At 47.5% G+C, this 25,088-nt stretch overlaps 1 protein-coding gene across 2 annotated transcripts; it reads left to right on the top strand.

The window, feature by feature from the left end:
- Nucleotides 1–2,998: 2,998 nt before the first annotated feature.
- AP2S1 (adaptor related protein complex 2 subunit sigma 1) lies at nucleotides 2,999–10,733 on the top strand. 2 transcript variants are annotated; one of them, XM_058196258.1, is made up of 5 exons: nucleotides 2,999–3,161; nucleotides 5,879–6,028; nucleotides 7,963–8,076; nucleotides 9,171–9,230; nucleotides 10,028–10,732. In XM_058196258.1, the coding sequence occupies exons 1-5, from the start codon at nucleotides 3,159–3,161 to the stop codon at nucleotides 10,127–10,129; spliced, it is 429 nt and encodes a 142-aa protein (XP_058052241.1). In that variant the 5' UTR covers nucleotides 2,999–3,158; the 3' UTR covers nucleotides 10,130–10,732. The 2 variants fall into 2 exon arrangements, with proteins under 2 accessions (XP_058052241.1, XP_058052242.1); XM_058196259.1 differs by lacking the exon at nucleotides 2,999–3,161 and adding an exon at nucleotides 4,500–4,619 and having other exon boundaries at nucleotides 10,028–10,733.
- The last annotated feature ends 14,355 nt before the right edge of the window (nucleotides 10,734–25,088 follow it).

Raw genomic sequence — 25,088 nt, 5'->3', positions numbered from 1 at the left:
AACCAGCTTCTCGTTTCATATTTCATGTTAATTAAAAACCTTTGCAGAACAATTTTGGATAGAACAGGGAACCCGTCATACACAAATAGGAAGGCTGCATGATTCGTCCCTGCCTGACTTAGGCTGGAAATCTGTGTGCAATATTTGGGAGTGCCACCAAAACCAGACGCCTGGGTTATATTTTATGGTAAACTGTGGTTTGCTTAAATCAGAATTGATTAAATAAACAATAACAGCAGAGTTCATCCAGTGTGTTAAACCACAACCAATTTCACTTACATATTACCTATGTGCTAGATCAGTCAATCAATCGGAATAGAGCTGGAAGGGACCTTGGAGGCCTTCTAGTCCAACCCCTGATCCAGCAGCAGACTCTATAGCATATCACACAGGTCTCTTCTTAAAGACCTCCAGCTTCTGATGGGGCAGCTTCTGATGGCAAGCTTTTCCACTGGTTGATCGTCCTCACTGTTAGGAAGTTCCTCCTTAATTCCAGGTTGCTTCTCTCCTTGAATAGTTTCCATCCATTGTTTCTTGCCTGCCTTCTGGAGCTTCGGAAAACAGGTTGACCCCCTCTTCTTTGGGGCAGCCCCTCAAATACTGGAATACTGCTACCACGTCACGAATGAAGGCAAATATACGTATCCCAGGATAATGTTGCAAGATCCAATCTGGGTCACACACCAGGACCAGGAGTTTACTTTTCCGAGCTTTGGGACCCATGCCGGAGCCCAACTTCAGGGATCTTCTCTCCTCTAGAATATGTTAGTTATAATTTACCCATATTCCAGTGGAGAAAAATTCCCTGAAGATGGGCTCCAGCATGAGTCCCAAACCTCTTGTCCCAATGACTAACGCAGATTTGATCTTGCAGTTTGGGCACAGTTGTGAGATTAAGGACTACTTGCATTTGAAAAAAAGGGGTGAGGAAGACCTACAGACATGTTTTCCACAGCAGGAGAAAAGCAACCAAAAAGATCAATGACTTTTCAGCCAAAGTCCATGGTTTTGGGGGTGACCTTTTGGGATTTAAATCAATATTTCTTATTCCAATTCGCAGACAGCTGGATTGAAAAGCTGCTTTGTCACAAACCTGAGCTTTGCCCAGAAATCTTTAAAATAAACAAAGAAAACAAATACGGTTGTCCCAGTGGGCATTCTAGGGAGGGCAAGTGACATTCCAGATGGCACAAAGTTGTTGCTGGCACCCCAGTCGCTCTTTCTGCCTCTCCCGGTTCTCTTTTCCTGCTGTCCTCCAAAAGAGATGGACTTCAGCTCTGGAATGGGATTTAACACATCTGGACAGCAGCAGGTTGGAGAAGACCATCGTAGGTCCTTCCTTGGTCTTTTTAATGGCAGATGATGAGGACTTTGTGTTCTGCCATGAAGCGTGGTCTCTTCCAAACTCGTTTCAGAACAGGACCCGAAATCTCCCAGAATTCTCCAGGTGATGTCAAGTAACACAATCTTGGCAAAGTAGTTATGATGCCCATTCCCATGCACCTAGCTTGCTCCTTAAGGCTGTAACCACAAAGTTTCAGGAATCTGCCCTCCATGTTTCTCAGAATGCTTAACTCAGGCAGTCCTCTGCTTATGGCCATTTGCTTAAGTGGCCTACGTTTATAGCCATTTACAATATCCTGTGTTCGCATGACTACGTTCTACAATGGCTTTGCGACACTCCGACATCATTTCCAGTTTACAGCAAAACCAGCTCATTGATTTGTTTAATGACTGCTGCAAAAAAATAATCGTAGAATTGGATCAGTCAGATGTGACGTATGTGATGATTTACAGCCGTGATGGGCAGGTTCCATTACAGACATAAGCCGACGACTACTCGTAATTAAAATATTAATTACAAGGCAAAGAATGTAGATATATAGGTTATTCCTGATGTTTTGCAAACGTGCCCTCTAATGAAGGGAAGGAAGGAATTGTTGGATGGTGCCCAGAAGCGGCTACAGATAATCCTTGACTTACAGCCACAATGGAGACCAAAATTTCCATTGCTAAGCAAGATAGTTGTTAAGTGTGTTTTGCCCCATTTTACAACTTTATTTGCCAATAAAATTGTTAAGTGAATCCCTGTAAAGTTAGTGAATTGCTGCAGAGATTAAGTTAGTTAAGACGGTTGTTAAGTGAATCCGGCTTCCCCATTGACTTTGCTTGTCAGAAGGTCGCAAAAGGGGGATCAGATGACTCCAGGACCCTGCAACCGTCATAAATACGTGTCAATTGCCAAGTGTCCGATTCTTTATTACGTGATCATGAGGATGCTTCAAAGGTCACAAGTGTGAAAAACAGTCGTAAGTCACTTTTTTCAGTGCCGTTGTAACTTTGAATGGTCACTAAACAAGCAGTTGTAAATCGAGGACTACTTGTAGTGCACAATACCAGGAGCGTACATTCAAATAGAAGTAACAATTAGCAGTTTTGGACACCTTGAAGCTCTGGTGATCCAAATTTTCCTTCTTGAGGCTGACAAAGAAACACTCTTTGGGGCAGGAGATGCTCAACAATTGTCCTCCTCCATTATTTGAGATTATTATTATTATTTTGTTCTTTTGTATGGGGTGTTAAAAGTTGATGAAGTTCTCAAGCTAGAAGCCCATCAGGAATGTCTCCTATTCCCTCTAGACCACAGCACCCTCATGCGTTAGGGCGCAGAAAACTTGGGCCTACAAGGCCCGACTGAGCCTGGGGCTAAAGTCCAGCCCGGGCAGCGCCTGGGGCATCACTGGCTCAGCTTCCTTCTGCCACACGAGTCCCCGGCTTCGCGCGAACATCGGCGGGACTCGAGCTCCCCCTACTGGAGGCAACCGGCACACTTCGTCCCGTCCCCCCCCAATAAACCCAAAGAAATTACAGCTCCCGGCATGCAGCGCAGCCGTGGCGTAGCCCTCCCGGCCGGGAAAACAACCCTATAGGCTCCTTGCTGGCGCAAAGCCTGACGGGAATTGCCCCATTCCTTAGGCGCTCTTCCGGTTCCTTCCCTCCTTTAGACTACAACTCCCGAAGGGCTGAGCGCTTGGCAGCCGCCCTGTCGGATATCCCCTAGGAAGGCAGAATAGAGTCGGGGGGCTCGAAGCAGCTTCCCGGGGGCTCTGCGGGCAGCAGCAGAGGAGGAGGAGGAGGAGGGGGACTCGGGAGCCATCATGGTAAGGAGCGGCGGGGATCTCTTTAAAGGAGGCGGTGGGGGGTCACTGGAGCAGTGGGGCTCCCAGGTGGGGGGGAGATACCTGGGGGGGGTCTTGCTTGGGGTCGTATAAACCCTAATAATGCCATTATTTCGGTCGGGGGGAGGGCGAGGAGAGGGTCTCAGCGGGGCCATAAGCCCCCACCCCCAGGCCAGGCCATATTTCTAGGGGCCACCCAATCTCCCCCCCACTTTCCAACAGCCAAAATACTTTATTTATGTATTAAATAAAAATATTTTATTTATGTATTTATTTATTCATTCATTCAATCATATATAAGGTAACAGGTAAAAGTATAAACATAGTTTGGATACGTGAAAAGAGTAAGTAAAAAAGGAATATTAGAACAGGGATGGAAGGCGCGCTGGTGCTCTTAGGCATTACAGACTCTTACATTATGCATTGAGGTCAACAGTAGACAGTCTTAGGTTAAAGTTTTTGGGGTTTGGGGAAGAAACCACAGAGTCAGGTAGTGCATTCCAGGCGTTGACCACTCTGTTGCTGAAGTCGTATTTTCTGCAATCGAGTTTGAAGCAGTTTACCTTGAGTTTGTATCTATTATTTGCTCCTGTATTGTTGTGATTGAAGCTGAAATAGCCATTGACAGGTAGGACATTGTGGTAGATGATTTTACGTACTATGCTTAGGTCAGATTGAAGTCTGCGTAGTTCTAAGTTGTCTAAGGCCAAAATTTCGAGTCTGATGGCATAAGGTATTTTGTTGCAAGCAGAGGAGTGGAGGACTCTTCTTGTGAAATATCTCTGGACTCATTCAATTGTATTAATGTCCAATATGCAGTGTGGGCTCCAGACGGATGAGCTGTATTCAAGAATTGGTCTGGCAAAAGTTTTGTATGCTCTAGTTAGTAGTACAATATTACCAGAGAAGAAGCTACGCAAGATTAGGTTAACAACTCTTAATGCTTTTTTGGCAATTCTGTTACAGTGAGCTCTGGCACTTAGATCATTAGAGATGAATACTCCAAGGTCCTTGACAGAGTGAGGGTCATCTATAAGGTCATGGTCATCTAATTTGTATTTTACATTTTGATTTTTTTGCCAATGTGCAAGACAGAGCATTTGTTTGTTGAGATTTGAAGTTGCCGCTTGTTAGACCAATCTGCCACATTATTCCCATTTATCCCAAAATCTGGGGGTGGGATCCCTGAGGTCAATGAGGCTCAGAAAGGGGCCAGGGGCAAAAAAAACCAAACACCTCCTGTCTTGAATCTGTACAACAGCCCTGTAAGGTAGGCTAATGATATTTTGCTAGGGATGTTGCTCCCCCCCCCCCGCTCCTCTCATCCCCAGCCAACGTGATAAAAAAGAGGAGAAGCACTGAAATCCAACCTGCAGGAAGTCTTCCACTTACGACCACAATTCGGCCCAAATTTCTGTGGTTAAACAAGACAGTTGTTCAGTGAGTCTTGTCCCGTTTTATGACTTTTCTTGACAGAGTTGTTAAATGAATCACTGCAGTTGATAAGTTAGTAACCAGCTCGTTAAGTGAATCTGGCTTTCCCGTTGAGTTGACCTCGGGATACTACGACCGTCATAAGTACGGGTCAGTTGCCAATCATGTGATTGTGGGAATGCTGCGACAATTGTTAAGTGTGAAAATCATTCAGAAGTCACTTTTGTTCAGGGCTGCTGTATCCTTGTACGGTCACTAAATGAATCATTGTAAGTCAAGGACTACCTATATTGTGAAAATTCCCTTGAATTGTCCCAAAAAAAATTTACTTTTTTTTTTAAATTTGGCAAACAAGTCGTTGCTGTTCTACTCTCTTGCAATGCGGACGTTTCCTAATTAACCAGGACATAAAACTGCTTGTATTATTCCTGGAATTAAAAAAAAACAAACCCAATTCTTTTGTGGTATTGAACTGTTGGCCTTTTTGCTCTTTGTGCTGGGCTGGCTTTCTTGTTTAGGGTGGGTCACTTCCCTATCTTAGCTCCACAGTTGCAAAGTGGAGCTAAGCAAAAACGGGGTCAGGGTAGCAAGGTTTTTGCAATCCTTTGGAAAAAAAGTGCCTCGTTCTCCAGTGTACAATTCATGCAGTAAAAGATGCCAAAAGGAAGCAGGCAGTAATTGGATCTGCTAAATGGAGACCAAAGAGGAAACAAACTGTTTTGTAGGCAGGCTCCTGATGTTAGTGTTAAATTTATGTTTTACCGACAAAGAAAGAAAGGGAGACTAGCATAGATCTATTTCAAGCTATTTAGCTTTCCTCAGCTAGCCATACCCTATAGATCAGCAAATTTAAGAGTTGTGGACTTCGACTTCTAGAACTCTGGGAGTTGAAGTCCACAAGTCTTAAAGATGCCAAGGTTGAAGACCCCTGCTTTAGATGAGAGCTAAATAGCTTGAAATAGATCTATACTACTCTCCCTGTATTTCTTTCGTCAGTAAAAACATAAATTTAACACAAAAACGGTTTTGTCACAAAAGCGACTGCCTGCGAAGGCCCCTGGATTGAGGATGAAAGGCGAAAACAGAAGCATTATGCTCCATCCCATAATTGGGTAGACCAGGTTGCGCTGATAGAGTTTTCCCACCGGAGAAAAAACACCCCTGATGTGAGCTAGACCTGGTACCCACAGGAGTTCTGCGCTTCTCACTGCTTGCAGCTGAATGATGTTTGGATTCTGGACGTGTTTGTTGGTCTTCTTTTACAGATCCGCTTTATCCTGATTCAGAACCGGGCCGGCAAAACCCGCCTGGCCAAGTGGTACATGCAGTTTGACGATGACGAGAAGCAAAAGCTGATTGAGGAAGTGCACGCAGTGGTTACCGTCCGAGATGCCAAGCACACTAATTTTGTGGAGGTGGTACCTTTTTCTGGCCTTATTTACGAGATTTTTATCCTGCCTTTATTGTTTTTTCCAAATAACTCAAGGCAATGAATAAACATAATAATCCTTCCTCCTCCTGTTTTCCCCGCAACAACGATCCTGTGAGGTGGGTTGGGCTGAGAGAGAGAATGACCGGCCCAAAGTCACCCAGCTGGCTTTCGTGCTTAAGATGGAACTAGAACTCACCATCTCCTTCTGATTGGCCAAAGTCACCCAGCTGGCATAGCCGGCTGAGGAATTCTGAGAGTGGAAGTCCATAAGTCTTAAAAGTTGCCGAGGTTGGAGACCCCTGCTTTAGAAGACCCTCATCAACCCTTCTCAAGCCAGCAGACACTTGTAGACACCATGTCCTCCTCCATGACAAAATACCATCCCCGAATTGTGATGGTGGGGCTGGAAATCCAACCCCCCAACACATAGTGACAAAGTGTCAAAACAGAGCCTATAATGGAGATCTATTTTGCTGATTTCCCAGCTGCAATAAATTATATACAACTTAGACACACATTTTTAATCTTCCTGTTAAGATTTCGATATTCTATACGTTGAATATTACCCCATGCTCCTTTTTCACTAAAATACAAAATATATGAATCGAGGTGGTGCAGTGGTTAGAGTGCAGTACTGCAGGCTACTTCAGCTGACTGCTAGCTGCAGTTTGGCAGTTTGAATCTCGTCAGGTTCCAGGTTGACTCAGCCTTCCATCCTTCCAAGGTGGGTAAAATGAGGACCCAGATTGTTGGGAGGCAAGAGGCTGATTCTGTAAACATCTTAGAGAGGGCTGTAAAAACACTGTGAAGCAGTATACATGTGTTTCCCCGAAAATTATTTACTTATGGGACCGCCTGCTGTTACCGCATGCCTCCCACCGACCCGTACGCTCTCACAGAGAGGGACTTCTCAGGGTGCCGTCCGCCAAGCAATGTCGGCTGGCGGCCCCCAGGGGAAGGTCCTTCTCTGTGGGGGCTCCCACACTCTGGAACGAGCTTCCCCCGGGTTTACGCCAAATACCTGACCTTCGGACCTTCCGCCGCGAACTGAAGACACACCTTTTCATTCGCGCGGGACTGGCTTAAATTTTATTGATTTTAAATTTTCTATTATTAATTTTAAGGGGTTTTAGTTTTATATATTTTAAAGTTTTTTAGGCCAATGATAAAATAAGTTTTTTAATTTGTATTTTAATTGTATATTGTATTGTCTGTTTTACTTTGGCTGTACACCGCCCTGAGTCCTTCGGGAGAAGGGCGGTATAAAAATCGAATAAATAATAATAATAATAATAATATTTTTTTTGAACCCCGAAATAAGCACTTGGCCTTATTTTCGGGGAGGTCTTATTATTTTGGGGCGTGTGGAGCAAGACGAGGCTCCTCTAGCCATCTTACCTGATTTCCAGTGCTGCGTTTAAATATTTTTGGAGAGGGGCTTGTTTTCGGGGGGGAGGTTTATTTTAGCGCATGTGCTCAAAAGCCCAATTGGGCTTATTATCAGGGGATGTCTTGTTTTCGGGGAAACAGGGTGTAAGTGCTATTGCTATTGCTATATGATCAATAAAAGCCAGCAGGCAGAAGGACAGGCGTCTCTTAAGGCTGGTGAAACCCATCTTTGCATTTGAGCCATTTGGCCAATGGATAAAGATGCTTCTTTCTGCGTTGAGAAGGTCTGATGGCCACATCCTTGACCAGCATTGTTCTGCTTCTAACACAGGGTTCTCCAACCTTGGCAACTTTAAGCCTGGAGGACTTCAAGTCCCAGAAACCCCCCAGCCAGCAAAGCTGGCTGGGGGAATTCTGGGAGTTGAAGTCCTCCAGGCTTAAAGTTGCCAAGGTTGGAGAACCCTGTTCTAACAGACACCAGTGTTTGTTTTCTCTCCCCTGATGGTGGTTTGGTTTCTTTTTCTCTAGTTCCGAAACTTCAAGATCATCTACCGACGTTACGCGGGGCTCTACTTCTGCATTTGCGTGGACGTGAACGACAACAATTTAGCTTACCTGGAGGCCATTCACAACTTTGTGGAGGTGAGTGTGGGCCTGTCCAGTTGCAAAGCAGGCCCATCCCCCTCGCAGCCCCATGAACATCTGTCTTGGCTTCGAAGCCGTGCCTGAAATTCTACCCTTCCGGATAAGTGGATAAGACAGCCAGTCCTCGAATTAGAACAGTTTGTTTAATGACCGTTCGAAGCTGCAGCGGCACTAAGAAAGTGACTTTTGACCGGTTTTCATACTTATGACTATTGCAGTATCCCCAGGGTTACGTGATCAAAATTTGGATGCTTGGCAGACTGACTCGTATTAATGACGGTTCCAGTGTCCTGGGATCACGTGATCTTCTTTTGAGACCTTCTGATCAAGCAAAGTTAACGGGGAAGCCAAATTCACTTAACAACCATGTTACTAACTTAACAAACTGCAGTGCTTCACTTAATGACTAGAAAGATCATAAAAGGGGACAACTCACAATAGCTGTCTTGCTTAACGACATAAATCTTGGGCTCAATTATGGTTATAAGTTGAGGACTGCCTGTATCTCTAAAACGACAGCCTGACGGGGCACGGGTCATCTAGTCTAGTAATAGTAATAATGTGGCAGCTTCTCATTCCTTGTTGCTAGAAGAGCCAGGGTGGCCCAGGGCTCAGAATTCTGTACTGCAGGCTAATTCTGCTGACTGCCAGGAGTTCGATTCTGACCTGCTCAAGGTCGACTCGGCCTACCATCCTTTCCGAGGTTGGTAAAATGAGGACGCAGAGTGTTGGGGGCAATGTGGTGATTCTGCAAACTGCTTAGAGGGCTGGGAAGCCTTGTGAAGCGGTATAGAAGTCTAAGGGCTCCTCTTCTGATGCTGAGACTTTGCAGAACTTTTTCCATTCCTTGTGACCCAAACCTGTTTCTCCTCCCCGTCTTCTCTTCGCCTTTGATCATCGCAGGAAAGACTAGTCAATAAAACGGGCTCAACGTGTACCCGGTACCTCTCTCAAGAACAGCATGCGCTCTCCCTGCCCACAGCACACGCAGCAAGGTGTTCTTGGCCACCGGGGTTGCATCCTACTTCCTCCCTGTCTCTTGCGCAGGTCTGACGTACCCCATTCAAGCCCCCTCTTCTCTCTCTCCTCAGGTTTTGAACGAGTATTTTCACAACGTCTGCGAGCTCGACCTGGTCTTCAACTTCTACAAGGTGGGAGCTCATTACTTAACTCGTTTGTCAGACAACCGTTTGTGTCAGACCTGACGCAATTGGACCCCTTAGGAAAGAAAAACCCTCGACTCCCATTTGATTAAAGCAAAGGGTTCTTTTACTAAGGATGTTGGTTGCAGTAAAGTCAAGCCAGCTCTGAAATCTATCCCGCTTGGTGGATACAAAAATAAGGTGTAGGTTTGCCCTCCAGCCCATCCTTCCCCCCCCCCCCCACCGGTGACCAGTCCGTTTCTAGCCAACCAGAGCGCGCCAAGATGCTCGAAAACTGACTCATATTTATGACGATGGCGTGTCCTAGGGTCATGTGATCCCCCTTTGTGACCTTTTAACAAGCGCAGTCTTAACAGGAAAGGATTCACTTAACAACCTGGTTACTAACTTAACTTAACCCCTGCAGTGATTCACTTAACAACAGTGGAAAGCAAGGTCGTAAAATGGGGTAAAACTGAACAGCTGTCTCACTTATTAGCATGAAATTTGGGGGCTCGCTTGTGGTCGTAAGTGGAGGACTACCTATATCCCAGAGGGCAGGAAAGGCCCTTCTGGGCTCCTCAGCAGAAATTCTCCAGCAAACGGGATGCGAAATAGACCCCTTATTTATCAGATTTGTTTATTTGCCGCTCATCTCGCGATTCAAGGCCGGCTCGGCTGGAGCAGCAAGTGGGGACGGATTCCTGATAGGCTGCCCTGAGGCCGGCGGCCATGCTCGGTGGGCTCTTCTGCGTAGGAGCCTTTGCCCCCTCCCCATTTCAGCATCCCCCTCTGCTTCTTTGCAGGTCTACACGGTGGTGGATGAGATGTTCCTCGCTGGGGAAATCCGAGAAACCAGCCAGACGAAAGTGTTGAAGCAGCTGCTGATGCTGCAGTCGTTGGAATGATTGGGGGGTGGGGGAGGGTGTTTCTCATCCGCCACCTCATTGGGGTCCTCTTCTTCCTCTGACCCTGCCGCTTCCTGCCAGCCCCTCCTCTCTTCCTCTCCAGCGCCCCAATCACAGACTTGCTTGCCCTGTAACCCAGAGCTGAAGGCTGGCAGAGAGCAAGCGTTTGGGGAAGGGGTTTCCGTTGGGGTGCTGCTTCTGCTGCTGCCCCTCCCTGCCTGGAAAGTGGGGTGCCTGTGGAAGAGGGGGAGCTGGCAAGTTAGGGCTGGCTCTCCCCTTTGGTAAAAAAGGGGGAGGGGATTTGAAGAGGAGAGAGCACCTATCCTCCCTCCCTCCCTCCCACCCACCCACCCACTCATCCTCAGCCATTTGATCTCCCACTGCTCTCCGCTCTCCCTGTTGCTGGTCTGCTGCCCCCTCCCCATCTGCCCATCCATGTCAACGTGTTGCGCTGCATCTGCAGAAAAGGGACCACGGCTCTGTGTGCGCGTGACTCTGTGTGTATATGTGACTACAGGCACCTGTAATAAGTGGATTTGAGCGATTCAACTGCCAGTAAAGTGATGTCTTGAAATAAACCATCCAACACTGAAAAGAGAGAAGTTGCTCATTTACGTCCTGGACTGATTCTGGAGGAACAATGCAGTGCTCCCTCCCCAGCCCACGTTTACCTTGATCAATCGAACAAGTCAATTAATTATGTTTTGTTTTGGTGTATTGCATGTGCCAGACCAAGAACTGCTACTAGACAAAAGGGAACACCAAGTTGCCCTTTACCAAAATTTATGAACCTCTTTTGAAAAATTTGACAAGTCTGCCACTCGGTGCGTGCCTCGTTCCCCTTGCTGAACCCTAAAAGGGGAAAAATAAACCAGGTTTCATCACCCTCACCATGTTAATTAGTCCAATGTAGAGTTTCTCAACCTAAATTAAATTTAATAAGGAAATAAAGGAACAAAACGTCAGGAAATTTTAAGCTGTGTGGGCTTCAGCTCCCAGAATTCTTCCAGTAGCATGTTTGAGGATGTGTGGACTTCAACTCCCAGAATTCCCCAACCAGCATGAGGCAGGCTAACGGGAATGCTGGGAGTTGGAGAACTGAAGAAGCTTCTTGGATGAGAAGCAAAACATCTTCAAGAAAAAAAAAACAGTTGTTTTTTTTGTCCCAGATTGGATCTTGCAGCTTTATCCTGGGACAAGTATTCTTACACAGACCCAACTAGTTTCTTAGCTTAATAAGTTCAGTAAAAAATATTAAATTTAGTTGAATAAAAATATTAAAATTTATTTGCCACCCATCTCCCTGTCATGCGACCCTATCATGCAGCTTACAGTCTGGGAAAACAATATTACAAAAGATCAAAATAAGAGAAGAAATGTACGTATTTTTAAAAAAACGAAAGGAAATTAGAAGGGCCAAACCCTGATCAGCTAACCGTGGTTAGGTGGGTCATGCAGACACCTTTTCAAGCTATCTGACTTTTTCCTGGCAAGTCACTGATCTTTCTCCAGAGCCAATTAATAGAATTCATTCAAAATTCCTAAATGAAATTAACCTTCCCCCTCACAGTAGCAGATGCCCCAGTGTGCCACATTAGGAGGAACCTGCTACTCTTATATTGTTCAGCGTAGTACAAAATGGTGTGTCACAGACCAGGCAGGTGTGTCCCGTCTTTGCATGCAAATCCTGTAATCGTAGAACTCTTCTGAGGTCAGAATGACCTGGCTTTTGCTTCTATGAAAGGTATTTTTCATCAGGTGGCTCACTTGGCTGTAAAATGCCTACCTGGGACGGCAAATCGCCTTCCGTGTTACTTCTGCAGTAGTAGGGAGGGTGGGCAAACCCAAGATGCCCTCTGGCGATATATCGGCCAGCTCCATCTTACCTGGCAACCGGCCCCCAAGTTTGCTCAGGTGGAGGATTGGTGGCCACCAGGGGGCGCTTTTTAATACTTTGCCTACCTTACCTGGAGTTGGAGGTATTTCAGCCATCCCACCCAATCCCCACCATTTGAACAAGCCAAGATGGTCCAGGGCAGGGATCTCCAACCTTGGCAACTTTAAGACTTGGCTGGCTGAGGAATTCTGGGAAGACTTGAAGTCCACAAGTCTTAAAGTTGCCAAGGTTGGAGACCCCTGGTCTAGGGCCTAGGCTAGGTTTACAGTTCAGGGCTGTTAGAAACAGTACGAGTTCTCAGACGGAACTACTCGAGACAATAACTTGGAAGCAGGAAAGAATGTATTCACAAGTTTGCAAAGCTTTTTACCCCCCCCCCCCTTTACACAAGTTTGCTCCCCCCTCCCTCCTTTGGCACAGCATCCTATTAAAGACATCTACCTTGTATGGAACCTGCTTCCCCCTAAAAGCCCCCTCACCTATGTCACGTCCCCAGTTTAACCATAACCTAGTTTTTGCTAGCAGAAGGTCTATTTTTGTCTTTTGTGTTTCCTCTATCCTGACATTTAGCTGTTAGCTGCTTACCTAGTGTCAAAACAGCTTCTAATTTTCCAATTAGTGCATATGTTCAGAAAAAATAACAGTTCCATTTTTTTTTATAAATGACAGGGCCAAGCAGAGGTGCATTTTCTCTTGGTTTGATGCATTATTCTATTTTATTTATTCGATTTTTATCCTGCGTTATCACTTCGTACGTAATCGTTTTATGAGTGACACAAGGCTGCAAGATTTGCATAACATTCCTTCCTCCTCCTGTTTTCCCCACAACAACAACTTTGCAAGGTGGGTTACATTGAGAGAGAGGCCCAAAGTCACCCAGCTGGCTTTCAGTGGCTAAGGTGGGACTAGAATTCACCGTCTCCTAGCGATTGGCCAAAGTCACCCAATTGGCTTTCATGCCTAACATGAGAGTAGAACTCCCCGTCTCCTGGTGATTGGTCCAATGTCACCCAGCCGGCTTTCATGTTTACGGTGGGACTAGAACTCACTGTCTCCTGCCTAGGTGAATTCTGGGAACTGAAGTCCAGTGATGGGATTCAGCCAGTTCGCACCACTTCGGGAGAACCGGTTGTTAACTTTCTGAGCAGTTTGCTGAACTGGTTGTTGCAAGAAATCATTAGGGCAGAGAACCGGTTGTTAAATTATTTGAATCCCACCACTGCTGAAGTCCATACATCTTAAAGTCACTGAGATTGAGTGGTGCCGTTCTCAAGGCAGTGGGCCAAACCCTCTGCAGGGCAACCAATTGGGGAAGTGATCTTGGGCGAACGGGAAGCCCCCAGCAAAGTCCCTTCCTAGGAAGAGGCAGCTGGGCAAAGTCCCTTCCTAGGAAGAGGCAGCTCGGCGGAAGCCAAGACCTCTTTCACTCATCAGCAGGGGGAAGAACCAGTCACAGCTGCCGTGCATATCTTTATAAATGTCTTCCCATGCAGCATTTTTATTCTCTGTAAAGGAAATGGGCCATTTTAAAATATAAATAGATGAGGGAGGGAGGGAGAGAATACAGATAGACGACATAGGAAAAGAGATCAATTATTGATAAATAGATGATAGGTAGAAACAGAGGAGAGACGGAAAATTGGTGATAGACCTCCTAGATGATGGCTAACAGAGAGAGAAAAAGATACAGACAGATCGATGTAGGTGAGAGATCAGAGACAGACGGATTATAGAGGCATACGTGAGTAGCTCTTGTTCAGCCTTGCCTGGGATCTAGTTTGCTTTTTTAAGCACCTTTTTTTAAAAAGCTCCCTCCACGTCTAGGGAGGCTCCCCCCCCCAAGACGCCTCTAACAAGGGAGGGACAGGCCAATGGATAAAGATGCTTCTTTCTGCGTTGAGAAGGTCTGATGGCCACATCCTTGACCAGCATTGTTCTGCTTCTAACACAGGGTTCTCCAACCTTGGCAACTTTAAGCCTGGAGGACTTCAAGTCCCAGAAACCCCCCAGCCAGCAAAGCTGGCTGGGGTATTCTGGGAGTTGAAGTCCTCCAGGCTTAAAGTTGCCAAGGTTGGGGACCCCTGATCTAGTTTGCTTTTTTAAGCACCTTTTTTTAAAAAGCTCCCTCCAAGTCTAGGGAGGCTCCCCCCCCCCAAGACGCCTCTAACAAGGGAGGGACAGGCTACACTGCCCCCTTTAATCCTGTTTTCTTGGCAAGGTCCGCTTCCAGGTAACAATGTTTGTGGATCGGCCGGTTCTACCTGAAAACAGACGCGGCCTTTTATTGGCAAAACAACTCCGGACGACGATGAGGTGGGACAACCGGCCAGGATCTCGAGTGCATCCGCCAAGCAACGGGACAGCCTTTCTTAACTCCCCGAGGCTAGAAATGGCACAGCTCTTTGAAACAGTCCAGCCTGTGAAACCGTGTGGCTTGTCAACCCGCAACCGCCTGGGGGGTTGCAGGTTTGCATCGACGCCTGCACCAGTTTACACAACTTGCCAGGCAGAATGCAAACCGCCAGCCGTCCTGGGCCATCCTGGATCACGAACCTCTGTTTTGTATACGCCTGCAACATTTGCAAGCAGCCTATGGGTGTGGTTGCCCAGACCTTTGCGAACCCCCTGATGGCACTCAAAGACATCCCCAAGGCAGGACAAGAAGGGCCTCTGGTGGCTCAGACTGCTAAGACAGTCTGTTATTAACAGCAGCTGCCTGCAATTACTGCAGGTTCAAGTCCCACCAGGCCCAAGGTTGATTCAGCCTTCCAGCCTTTATAAGGTAGGTAAAATGAGGACCCAGATTGTTGGGGGAGCAATAAGTTGACTTTGTATATAATATACAAATGGATGAAGACTATTGCTTGACATAGTGTAAGCTGCCCTGAGTCTTCGGAGAAGGGCGGGATATAAATGCAAATTTTTTAAAAAAAGCGACAGACGGAAACAAATCAAGGGGTGAAACAACCTGGAACTAAGGAGGAATCTCCTGACAGTGAGAACGATCAACCAGCGGAAGTTTCTAAGAAGGGATTGGAAGTTGTGGGTGCTCCAAGACTGGAAGTTTTACAAAAAGAGATTGCACAAACATTTGTTAGAAATGGCATAGGGTCTCCTGCCTGAGCAGAGGGCTGGACTAGTAGATCTCTGAGGTCCCTTCCAACTCTGTTATTCTAGAATTTAAGGAGAAATTTCCTGACAGAATAATTAAGAAGGGCTTGTCTCCGGAAGTCGCAGGTGCTCCATCACTGGAAGTTTTCAAGATGTCCACTTGTTCGGAACGGGGTAAGGTGGCCCGCTTTGAGCAGGGGGCTGGACTAAAAGACCTTCCAGCCCTACAGTTCTTGTGTTCTGCTTTGGGGCCACGATTTCTGCAGGCTGGTGATGCAAGGGGGGAGGATTCTGTCGTGGCCCCAAGTGAGTCACTTTCCCACTTCCTCGGCCGGCTGATGCAACCACAGAGAAAAATAACAGCAGCCACAGCAGCAGAAGAGAAGAGAAGCCCTCCTCTGCACCTGTGCGATCGTGAAAAAGAGGAGAGAGGCGTTTTCTTGGACTCCCCTGACCATCAGCCACAACCGGCATGTTAAGGGGCATGGCTAAGAATCGGTGTCGGGGTGGTGGTGGAATTGAATAAGCGTTCATTCCTTGAGAGGGAAGATTGGCAGCTGCTCTGCTCATGGAAGCGAAAATGTGCCCTTTGCCCCTCCTGGGAGCACCCCAAAGGAAAAATGTGGCTTTTCTTGGCAGGGGGGGGGGAAGAACAGTGGCTGTTGTGTGAGTTGCCTCTTTTTTTGTGCGGTGGGATTCTATAGCAGGGGCTTGTCAAACTCAAGGCCCGCCGACCGGATCAGCTTAGATCTGGCCCAGGAGGCCACCCTGGAAACAGCGAAGGACTGTCCTGCGGTGCTTCTGCCAGCGAAAACAGCTGTATTTTTTTTTTTACCAAAATTTATGAACCCCTTTTGAAAAATTTGACAAGCCTGCCACTCTGTGCGTCCCCAACCAGCATGAGGCAGGCTGACTGGGGAATTCTGGGAGTTGAAGAACTGAAGAAGCTTCTTGGATGAGAAGCAAAACATCTTCAAGAAAAAAAAAACCACCCCAGTTGTTATTTGTTCCAGATTGGATCTTGCAACTTTATCCTGGGACACGTGTTGTTACACAGACCCAACTGGTTTCTTAGCTTAATAAGTTCAATAAAACTATTAAATTTAGTTGAATAAAAATATTAAATTTATTTGCCAGCCATCTCCCGGTCATGTGGCCCTCCCGAGCTCCGTTTTCCCTGACAGAGGGTTGCAGGAGGCCATGGCAGCCGAAAACGGAGCTCGGGAGCCCATTTAGCTGGCACAGCGCTCGGCCACCACAGGCGCCCAACAGGAGTGACGTCAAGCTGGCCACATCCACCCTAGCCACCCTCCCCACCACGAGGTCAAACACAACTCTGAGGCAGCCCTCAATCATGCAATCAAGTTTGACACCCCTGGTCTATAGCAGTTGCGTCCATTCTTGGCCACATTAAGACCTGCGGACTTCAACTCCCATAATTCTGGGAAATGGAGTTCAGAAGTCCTAAAGTTGCTCGACTGCATTTCGGGAAAACAAGCATGAAATGTGCGCAATAAACTTTTATTGGGATGTTTATCCTGGCGAACTGGAGTAAAGGCTGAGCTTTCCAGGGTGTCACTGGTTAAAAGAGCACCGCCTACAGCAGCCTCGGGGCTGGACGTTACCAGGGATGTTTGGAAGGCTGAGAAAGGAGGGTGGACGAAGTGGGAACTGACCCCAAACCACTCTGGGCAGCTCACAATGCATCCAAGGGCACAAAACACAAAATAACAGAAACGAAACAGGCAACAGAACCAAACTCTCTCCGATTAGCCAATCGTTTGCAGAATTGGTTAATGCCAATTCAAAAAATACATTTAAAATTTTTAAAAAAATTAAAAAGCATGGATGATTGCAATGAACCAGGGTTTCAGTTTATGGATTTATCTCTGTAAGTAGGTGAGGTCCTTGGTCCTTGGTGGTTTTCTCGCAGACGTTACATGACCCAACTAGGGAACATCATCAGTGCTGGTGAGTAGGGGGTTTGCTCTCTGTTTATATACAAGAGGCTTTCCCTAAACAGCAACCTCCATTCCTTTCTAAGCACTGATGATGTTCCCTACTTGGGTCCTGAAACGTCTGCAAGAAAACCACCAAAGCTCAGGGAGCCCCGAGAAGTCCACATTTCAACCCTGAGCCACAAATATTCTCTTCTGTTCGTCTGTATATATTCTTTTGGAATAGTATTTCTGTTCTTCTTTTTGTTTTTCAGTTTTCCTCTCCTTCCTTTACAATTTTGTACCGTTCTTCTTTGCTTTAAGTGAATTAAAAATATTTTTTTAAAAAAAAACTCAACCGATTGGGCAACGAAAGGACAGAAGAACAAGATGGCGAAATTAGCATCTCCCAAAACTTCCCAACAATCAGCAAGAATGGCAGCAAGTCACCGCATGGCTTATCCGTAGTGGGTTGACCCAGTTGTAACCCTGAACAATTTATGCTGGCACAAACTGGTGGGCCACCAAGCGATAATGACGCTATGACAAGATGTCCAGAGCACTTGGAGGCTGGTACACCGCTTGACCAACTGGTTGGTCCTTCTGCAAACTTTACCCGATCAACCTGTTCCCAGCAGAGGGGGAAGGGCAGCTGGAGGCCAAGCTCAGGTAGCAAATACCTTTTCTGCAGGCAAAGGAGCCGGTGGGATGGTGAAAGGGTGATGTGGCACGGCCTGTTCTCTGCCAGGCGCTGACCTTTAGTGATGCCCTCAGGTGAGAAAGGTGCCCAGGTGAATTTTGACCTAGGAAGGAAGCTAAAGGTGGTTCTTTGCCCTCCCTTCCTCAATGCCCTTTCTCGTCTGCAGAGATCTCTTCTGGGGCTGCAAAAGGCACCCCAGGGCAGAGAAGGGCATTTCCTAGTGGTGCCCCGTCTACCATATACACAATTTTTAAAAGAAGAATGTCCCCAGTAGTATCACTCTCCTGAGTTTTATTTTATTTGTTGCTTTTGGTTGTGTATGGTAGTAAAAGATCAATCAAAAGGGCATTGTGGTTGGTGGAGAGGAGGGGGAGGAGGGGAGGGGAGGGGAAGAGAGGTGGAGGAGGGGAGGGGAAGGGAAGAGAGGTGGAGGAGGGGAGGGGAGGAGGAGGAGGAGGAGAAGAAGAAGAAGAAGAAGAAGAAGAAGAAGAAGAAGAAGAAGAAGAAGAAGAAGAAGAAGAAGAAGAAGAAGAAGAAGAAGAAGAAGAAGAAGAAGAACAACAACAACAACAATAGCTACCACCACTGCTGCTACTACTACTATGGGCCCACTTTGCACACGCTCAGGGGTTACACTTCCACCTGCTGCCAACCTCACCCTCCCTTCCACACAGAGCTGTATCGAGAACTCTTTCAATCCTGCGTTTTATCCTATGATCCATCCGCATTGTAGATTATTACCGCCGGTTGCTGATGGGTGTTGTTTTTTTTCTTTTCATCTCAGGTTTGCTCCTTGCCATAAGCAGCCCAGGCTGTTCCAGCACATCCGCGGTCTGCGTCCTTTGAACACCTAAATCCAGGCAAGCCCCAGCCCCTCCCTGCCCTGATCTCCCCCTGGGGTGGGGGTTAAGGGTGGGCATGCCTTTGCCGCCTTTGCAAACAGCCTTTGCAAACAGCCTTTGCAAACAGCCGTCGGGGCAAAGCTGCACCCCTTGTCCAGGAGCCTCTTGCACGGACATCAAGAGAGCAAACGGGTCTCGATTCGCCTGGGATCAAAAGGCCTGGATGAAATATGAATTTCCGACTCCTCTCTGCCCCCACCCCAAAGACAAAGGTGCTCAAGAGAAGCTGGAGGGTTGAGCGGGGCGGGGGGGGGCATTGGCAGGCCGGCCACATTCCTGCAGTGATGAAAAATTACAAAGGATTCCTGCCACGGCTTGCCCAGGGAGAAAAAATTGTCCCCCAAGCGAAGGCAAAGCCAGCAATTACAAGACTTTGTATAACTCTTGTCAGAATGCAAGCGGGGAGACGCGCAGGGGCCTCCGGGGAATTCTGGGCCTTTTCCCACCTGGGCAGGATCTCCTTCAGGAGAGGAAAAGATCTCCCAGGAAGATTACCCCATTTCGTTTCCTCTCCTCGTTTGGCCTTTGCAGTTTTCCCACCAACCTGGGAAACGGATTCTACAGGTAGTCCTCAACTTATGACTGCAATGGAGACCAGAAATAAACTTCTTATACGAAGAAGGTTTGCAGGGATTGGGTGTGGCTAGTGTGACGAAGAGAAGGTCTAGGGGGGGACATGAAAGCAGTCTTCCAATATTTGAGGGGCTGCTCCCAAAGAAGAGGGGGTCAAAATATTCTCCAAAGCCCCTGAAGGCAGGACAAGAAGCAACAGATGGAAATTAATCAAGGAGCAAAGCAAGCTAGAACTAAGGAGGAAATTCCTAGCAATGAGAACAATAAACCAGTGGAACAGCTTGACACCAGAAGTTGGTGCTTCATCATTGGAGGTTTTCAAGAAGGGACTGGACCATCCCCTTGTCTGAAATGGTCCCTTCCAACTCTGTTCTCCTGTTATTCTGTCCTTCCTTCCTTCCTTCCTCCCTCCCTCCCTCCGTCCCTCCTTCCTGCCTTCCTTCCTTAACACTCAATTTTTTCAAGAAGAGACTGGACAGCCGTTTGTCTGGAATTGTATAGAGTCTCCTGCTTGTGCAGGGGTTGGACTAGACCTCCCAAGGTCCCTTCCAACTCTATTCTTCTGTTATTGTTATCCTTCCTTCCTTCCTTCCTTCCTTCCTTCCTTCCTTCCTTCCTTCCTTCCTTCCTTCCTTCCTTCCTTCCTCCATCCCTGGAGGTTCTCAAGAAGAGGCAGGGCAACCATTTGTCCAGAATGGCATCAGGCAGGGATGTCCAATCTTGGCAACTTCTAAGTCCGCAAGTCCCAGAATTCCCCAGCCAGCCATGTAGAAGCTGCTGAAGTCCAGAGGTCTTAAAGCTGCCAAGGTTGGAGATCCCTGGCACAGGCTCTCCTGCTTGAGAGAAGAGGGTTGGGCTAGAAGACCTCGGGGGGCCCTTCCGACCCTGTTCTTCTCAATTGGCCTGACCCAGGTTTGAAGCCAGACTAGCCAGCATCCAATCTGGGGTAAGCTTTGATCCGATGGCCTCCGAAGGCTTGGCCAACCACTGACCTCAACTTCTCTTGATGGGCTGCGAGGGAAGGGATCCAGCTGGAGACCAAACCTTTAAGCAGGGGAACAAAAACAAAAAAAAAAACCGGTCTCGGGATCCAGATCGTGAAGGGAAGAATTCTCGCCCGTCAGTTTTATTTGTGCATCGCTGACTTTGTGAGCCACATGGTTGCCGACTCATCTTTCCTGGCTGATGAGCCACAAAGTTCAGCACCTCCCTGACCCCGCAGAGGAACGCAGAGGTCAGCCTGTCGAAGGGTTGAGCGGGTCTGGACTCTGCCAGCTCAGCAAGATCCCAGGAACCGCTTTTAAAGGAACCAACCCACACAGATGAATGCAGGTAGTCCTCGACTTACGACCGCAAGGGGGGAACCGGAATTTCCATGGCTAAGCAAGGCGGTTGCTAAGTGAGTCGCGTCTGATTTTACCGCCTTTTTTTGGCCACGGTTGCTAAGTGAATCACTGCAATTGTTAAATGAGTCACGTGGTCGTTAAGTGAACCTAACATCCCCCGTTGACTTTGCTTGTTGTAGGCCAGCCGGGAAGGTTGCAAAGTTGCAAAGTCAGGTGATTCTTGGGCGCTGCAATTCTTGTAAATCTAAATTATTGTAAATCTAAATTATGCTGGTTCCAAGTGCCTGAATTTTTATTGAGTGGCCTTGGGGAAGTTGTGACGGTCGTAAGTGTGAGGACCAGGCCTAAGTCCCTTTTTTTTCAGTGCTGTTGTAACTTTGAGCAGTCACTAAACGGAAGGCTGTAAGTCAAGATGGAATTTAGGGATTCCTCCACTTACAACATTTAGTGATTTTTCAAACTTACAATGGCACTGAAAAAAAGGGACAGAATCGTTTTTCACACTTACGGCCGTTGCAACATCCTCCTGTCATGTGATCAAAATTCAGACGCTTGGCAAGTGCCCCATACTTATGACGGTTGAAGTGTCACGCAAGCCCCCCTTTTGCGACCTTCTGACAAGCCAAGTCAATGGGGAAGCCAGATTCACTTAGCAACCGCGGGAAGAGATGTCGTAAAATGGGGCCACACTCACTTAACTGTCTCACGTTTTTTCTCAATCTTGGCCACTTTATGATGGGTGGACTTCAACTCCCAGAATTCCCCAGCCAGCAGAGCAGAATTCTGGGAATTGAAGTCCACACATCTTAAAGCCGTCAAGGTTTATTTATTTATTTATTTATTTATTTTTCGTATTTTTATACCGCCCTATCTTCCTAGGGACTCAGGGCGGTTCACAGCCAGATAAAAATATACATATAAATACAAAATAAAACATCCATTAAAAAACTTATTACAGGTGGCCGAATAATTAAAAATGACAATACAAATAATAAAATCCCCATTAAAACCAATTCGAATTTAAAATCTAGTCCAGTCCTGCGCAAATAAATAGATGTGTCTTAAGCTCACGGCGAAAGGTTTGAAGGTCAGGAAGTTGGCGGAGTCCTGGGGGAAGTTCGTTCCAGAGGGTGGGAGCCCCCACAGAGAAGGCCCTTCCCCTGGGCGTCGCCAGCCGGCACTGCCTGGCCGACGGCACCCTGAGGAGTCCCTCTCTGTGAGAGCGCACGGGTCGGTGAGAGGTATCCGGTAGCAGCAGACGATCCCGTAAGTAACCCGGCCCTATGCCATGGAGCACTTTGAAGATAGTTACCAAAACCTTGAAGCGCACCCGCAGGTTGGGAAAACAGTGTTCCGAACAAGTTTACTTTCTGGCCAATGACCAAGAACAGCTCTAACTTCAGTGAATTTCCCCAAACTTTCTAGTTTAAATCAACACAGCACAAACTTTGCAAACCGGGTTAAGTTTAGAAACATCTGCTACAAAATAAAACGGTGCCATGAAGCCCCTGCTCTGATCAAAGCCAGACAGATTCTTCCTCCATCCTGTCTCTCCAAAGCCCTTGATTGTCATGAAAAGGACCGTCTGATCTACTCTCACCCACCCCCATCCTTGCTGTCACACCTCTGCCCCCCCTCCAGGCACCAGGTCTTATTCTCCAGGCATCTGCGTTGATGGAAAAAGGTCTCCATGGCAACAGGTACCCGAACTCCTGCTTTGCATCTCTGTGTGCTTTGTTTCTCTCTGGGAGAGCATCTCAGTAGCTCGGTGTCTTGGATTCGAAATGGCCCAAGCCAGAGGGTCTGCAAACTTGGCTCTTTTAAGACTTGTGGACTTCAAAGCTGGCTGAGGAACTCTGGGAGTTGAAGTCCACAAGTCTTAAAAGAGCCAAATTTGCAGACCCCTGGCCCAGGCAAACCCGCAGCGTCTCTTCTCGTTCTTGGTGACTCTTCCGGAGGAAACTGGATCCCATACCGTGAGATACCTTCTGCTGGGAAGAAGCTGTGACTGATGGTTGGGCAGGAATCATGGGGAGCATGGAGGCACAGCAGACCAAGCTGTGGAGGCCTTTCCTTCTCCTGCGGTTTCTCGAGACCAAAAAGATGAGGGAGAAAGAAAGAGAGGAAGAGACGAAGCCCAAAGTAGATATTGCATTCTTGGTTGCAATATCTGTGAAGGCTTCCCTCAACTTGGAACTCTCCAGATGGGCTGGACAGAATAACAGCCTTGGAGGTCTTCTAGTCTAGGGGTCTCCAACCTTGGTCCCTTTAAGACTTGTGGACTTCAACTCCCAGAGTCCCTCAGCCAGCAAAGCTGAGCAAAGCAAAGCAAAACTGGCTGAGGAACTCTGGGAGTTGAAGCCCACAAGCCTTAAAGGGTCCAAGGTTGGAGACCCCTGTTCTAGTCCAACCTATACCCTATACCCTATACCCATGATGCTGAACCTATGACACGCGTGTCAGAAGTGGCATGCATAGCCGTCTCTCCAGGCACACCAGCCGTTGGCAGTTGCTCTTCCAGGTAACGGCACACACATGCACACTGTCCAGCTGGTCTTCACATGCACCATGCGTGCCAGAAACTAGAAGACCAGGTGACCTGCGCGCATATGCACGCTGGGGAGCTGCTCTTCCGGTTTCCGGTGTTCCGCTGCGCGTGTACACTCCCGTTTTGGCACTTGGTGCCGAAAAGTTTCGCCAGCACTCCCCTATACTGTTTCAGACACATGGTTGTCCAATCTCTTCTTAAAAACTTCCAGTGTTGGAAGCACCCACAACTTCTGGTGGCAAGCTGTTCCAGTGGTTAATTGTTCTCACAGTCAGGAATTTTCTCCTTGGTTCTAGGTTGCTTCTCTCCTTGGTTAGTTTCCATCCGTTGCTTCTTGTCCTGCCTTCAGGTACTTTCGGAGAATAGGCTGAGCTTTCCTCTCCACTCCAAAGTTGCTTTGGAGAATTTTTTTGTGTGACAGCCCCTTAAGATAGCGGAACACTGCTATCATGTCTACCTAGTCATGAAACTACACACACCTAACTAGACATAGAGACTGTTGTGGTCCGCCAGCAGCCTGCGGAGCTGGCAACGGACTCAGACAGTGGTGAGGCTGAGGAAGAACATGGGCCAGTCCTGGAGGCTGGGGAAGGCCCAGATGAGGGCTCTGCATCGGAGGCAGAGGTGGGGCCAGGGCCATCAGGGAGTGAGGTGCGGACTCCAGAGCCTCCAGAGGTTGAAAGTAGTGAGGCAGAGGAACAGAGGAGGAGCCTGTTCTTAATGCACGCATGAGAAGAGCTGCCAGAAGGCAAGAGCAGCTCAAGCAGAGAGGACGACTCGGGAGTAGGGCCAAGAGATGATTGGCCCCTCCCATAAGGCTTAAAAGAACAGCAACAGCGTTTGGGCTCTTTGCCGGAAAGCAATGTTGATAGCTTCGTCTTGCTGCATTTGTTTTGCATGTATCTGTGTCTTCTGAATGTTTGCCAAGAAAGGCCTTGGGCAGTTTGCCTAATTGGACCAAGGTTGGTGATAGGACTGAGGAATTTGTGTTGGGAGGAATTTGCTTTAATTTGAGTTGAACGATGCTGGGAATGAAGTAATTCTCAGCTGTTCGAATAAAGTTTGTTTGTTTTTACATTGACTGAGTTTCCTACTACCTACTTGGGCCTGGGTCACAATAGAGATGAAGTCAAAAGTAGAAGTTCCTCAGTTTTGGTTGCAACATGTGCAAAAGCTTCCCTTAACTTGGAGCCCTCCAAATGGGTTGGATGACAACTCCTGTTGTTCCCCGTCGTCAGGGACTTTGCCACGGCAGTCATGGTCCTGCAGGATCAGAATTCAAATCTAGAACAGGGGACTCCAACCTTGGCAACTTTTAAGACTTATGGACTTTAATTTCCAGAATTCCTCAGCCAGCAAAGCTGGCTGAGGAACTCTGGGAATTGAAGTCCGCAAGTCTTAAAGTTGCCAAGGTTGGAGACCCCTGTTCTAGTCCAACCTATGCCCTATACCCATGATGGTGAACCTATGACACGCGTGTCAGAAGTGGCATGCATAGCCGTCTCTCCAGGCACACCAGCCGTTGGCAGTTGCTCTTCCAGGTAACGGCACACACATGCACACTGTCCAGCTGGTCTTCACATGCACCATGCGTGCCAGAAACTAGAAGACCAGGTGACCTGCGCGCATATGCACGCTGGGGAGCTGCTCTTCCGGTTTCCGGTGTTCCCCTGCGCGTGTACACTCCCGTTTTGGCACTTGGTGCCGAAAAGTTTCGCCAGCACTCCCCTATACCGTTTCAGACACATGGTTGTCCAATCTCTTCTTAAAAACTTCCAGTGTTGGGAGCACCCACAACTTCTGGTGGCAAGCTGTTCCAGTGGTTAATTGTTCTCACAGTCAGGAATTTTCTCCTTGGTTCTAGGTTGCTTCTCTCCTTGTTTAGTTTCCATCCGTTGCTTCTTGTCCTGCCTTCAGGTACGTTTGGAGAATAGGCTGAGCCCTT

Source organism: Ahaetulla prasina, chromosome 10, assembly GCF_028640845.1.
Source record: "Ahaetulla prasina isolate Xishuangbanna chromosome 10, ASM2864084v1, whole genome shotgun sequence".
Classification (NCBI taxonomy): Eukaryota; Metazoa; Chordata; class Lepidosauria; order Squamata; family Colubridae; genus Ahaetulla; species Ahaetulla prasina.
Note: the sequence above shows the minus strand (reverse complement) of the source record. Positions and strands in the feature narration are given on the sequence as shown.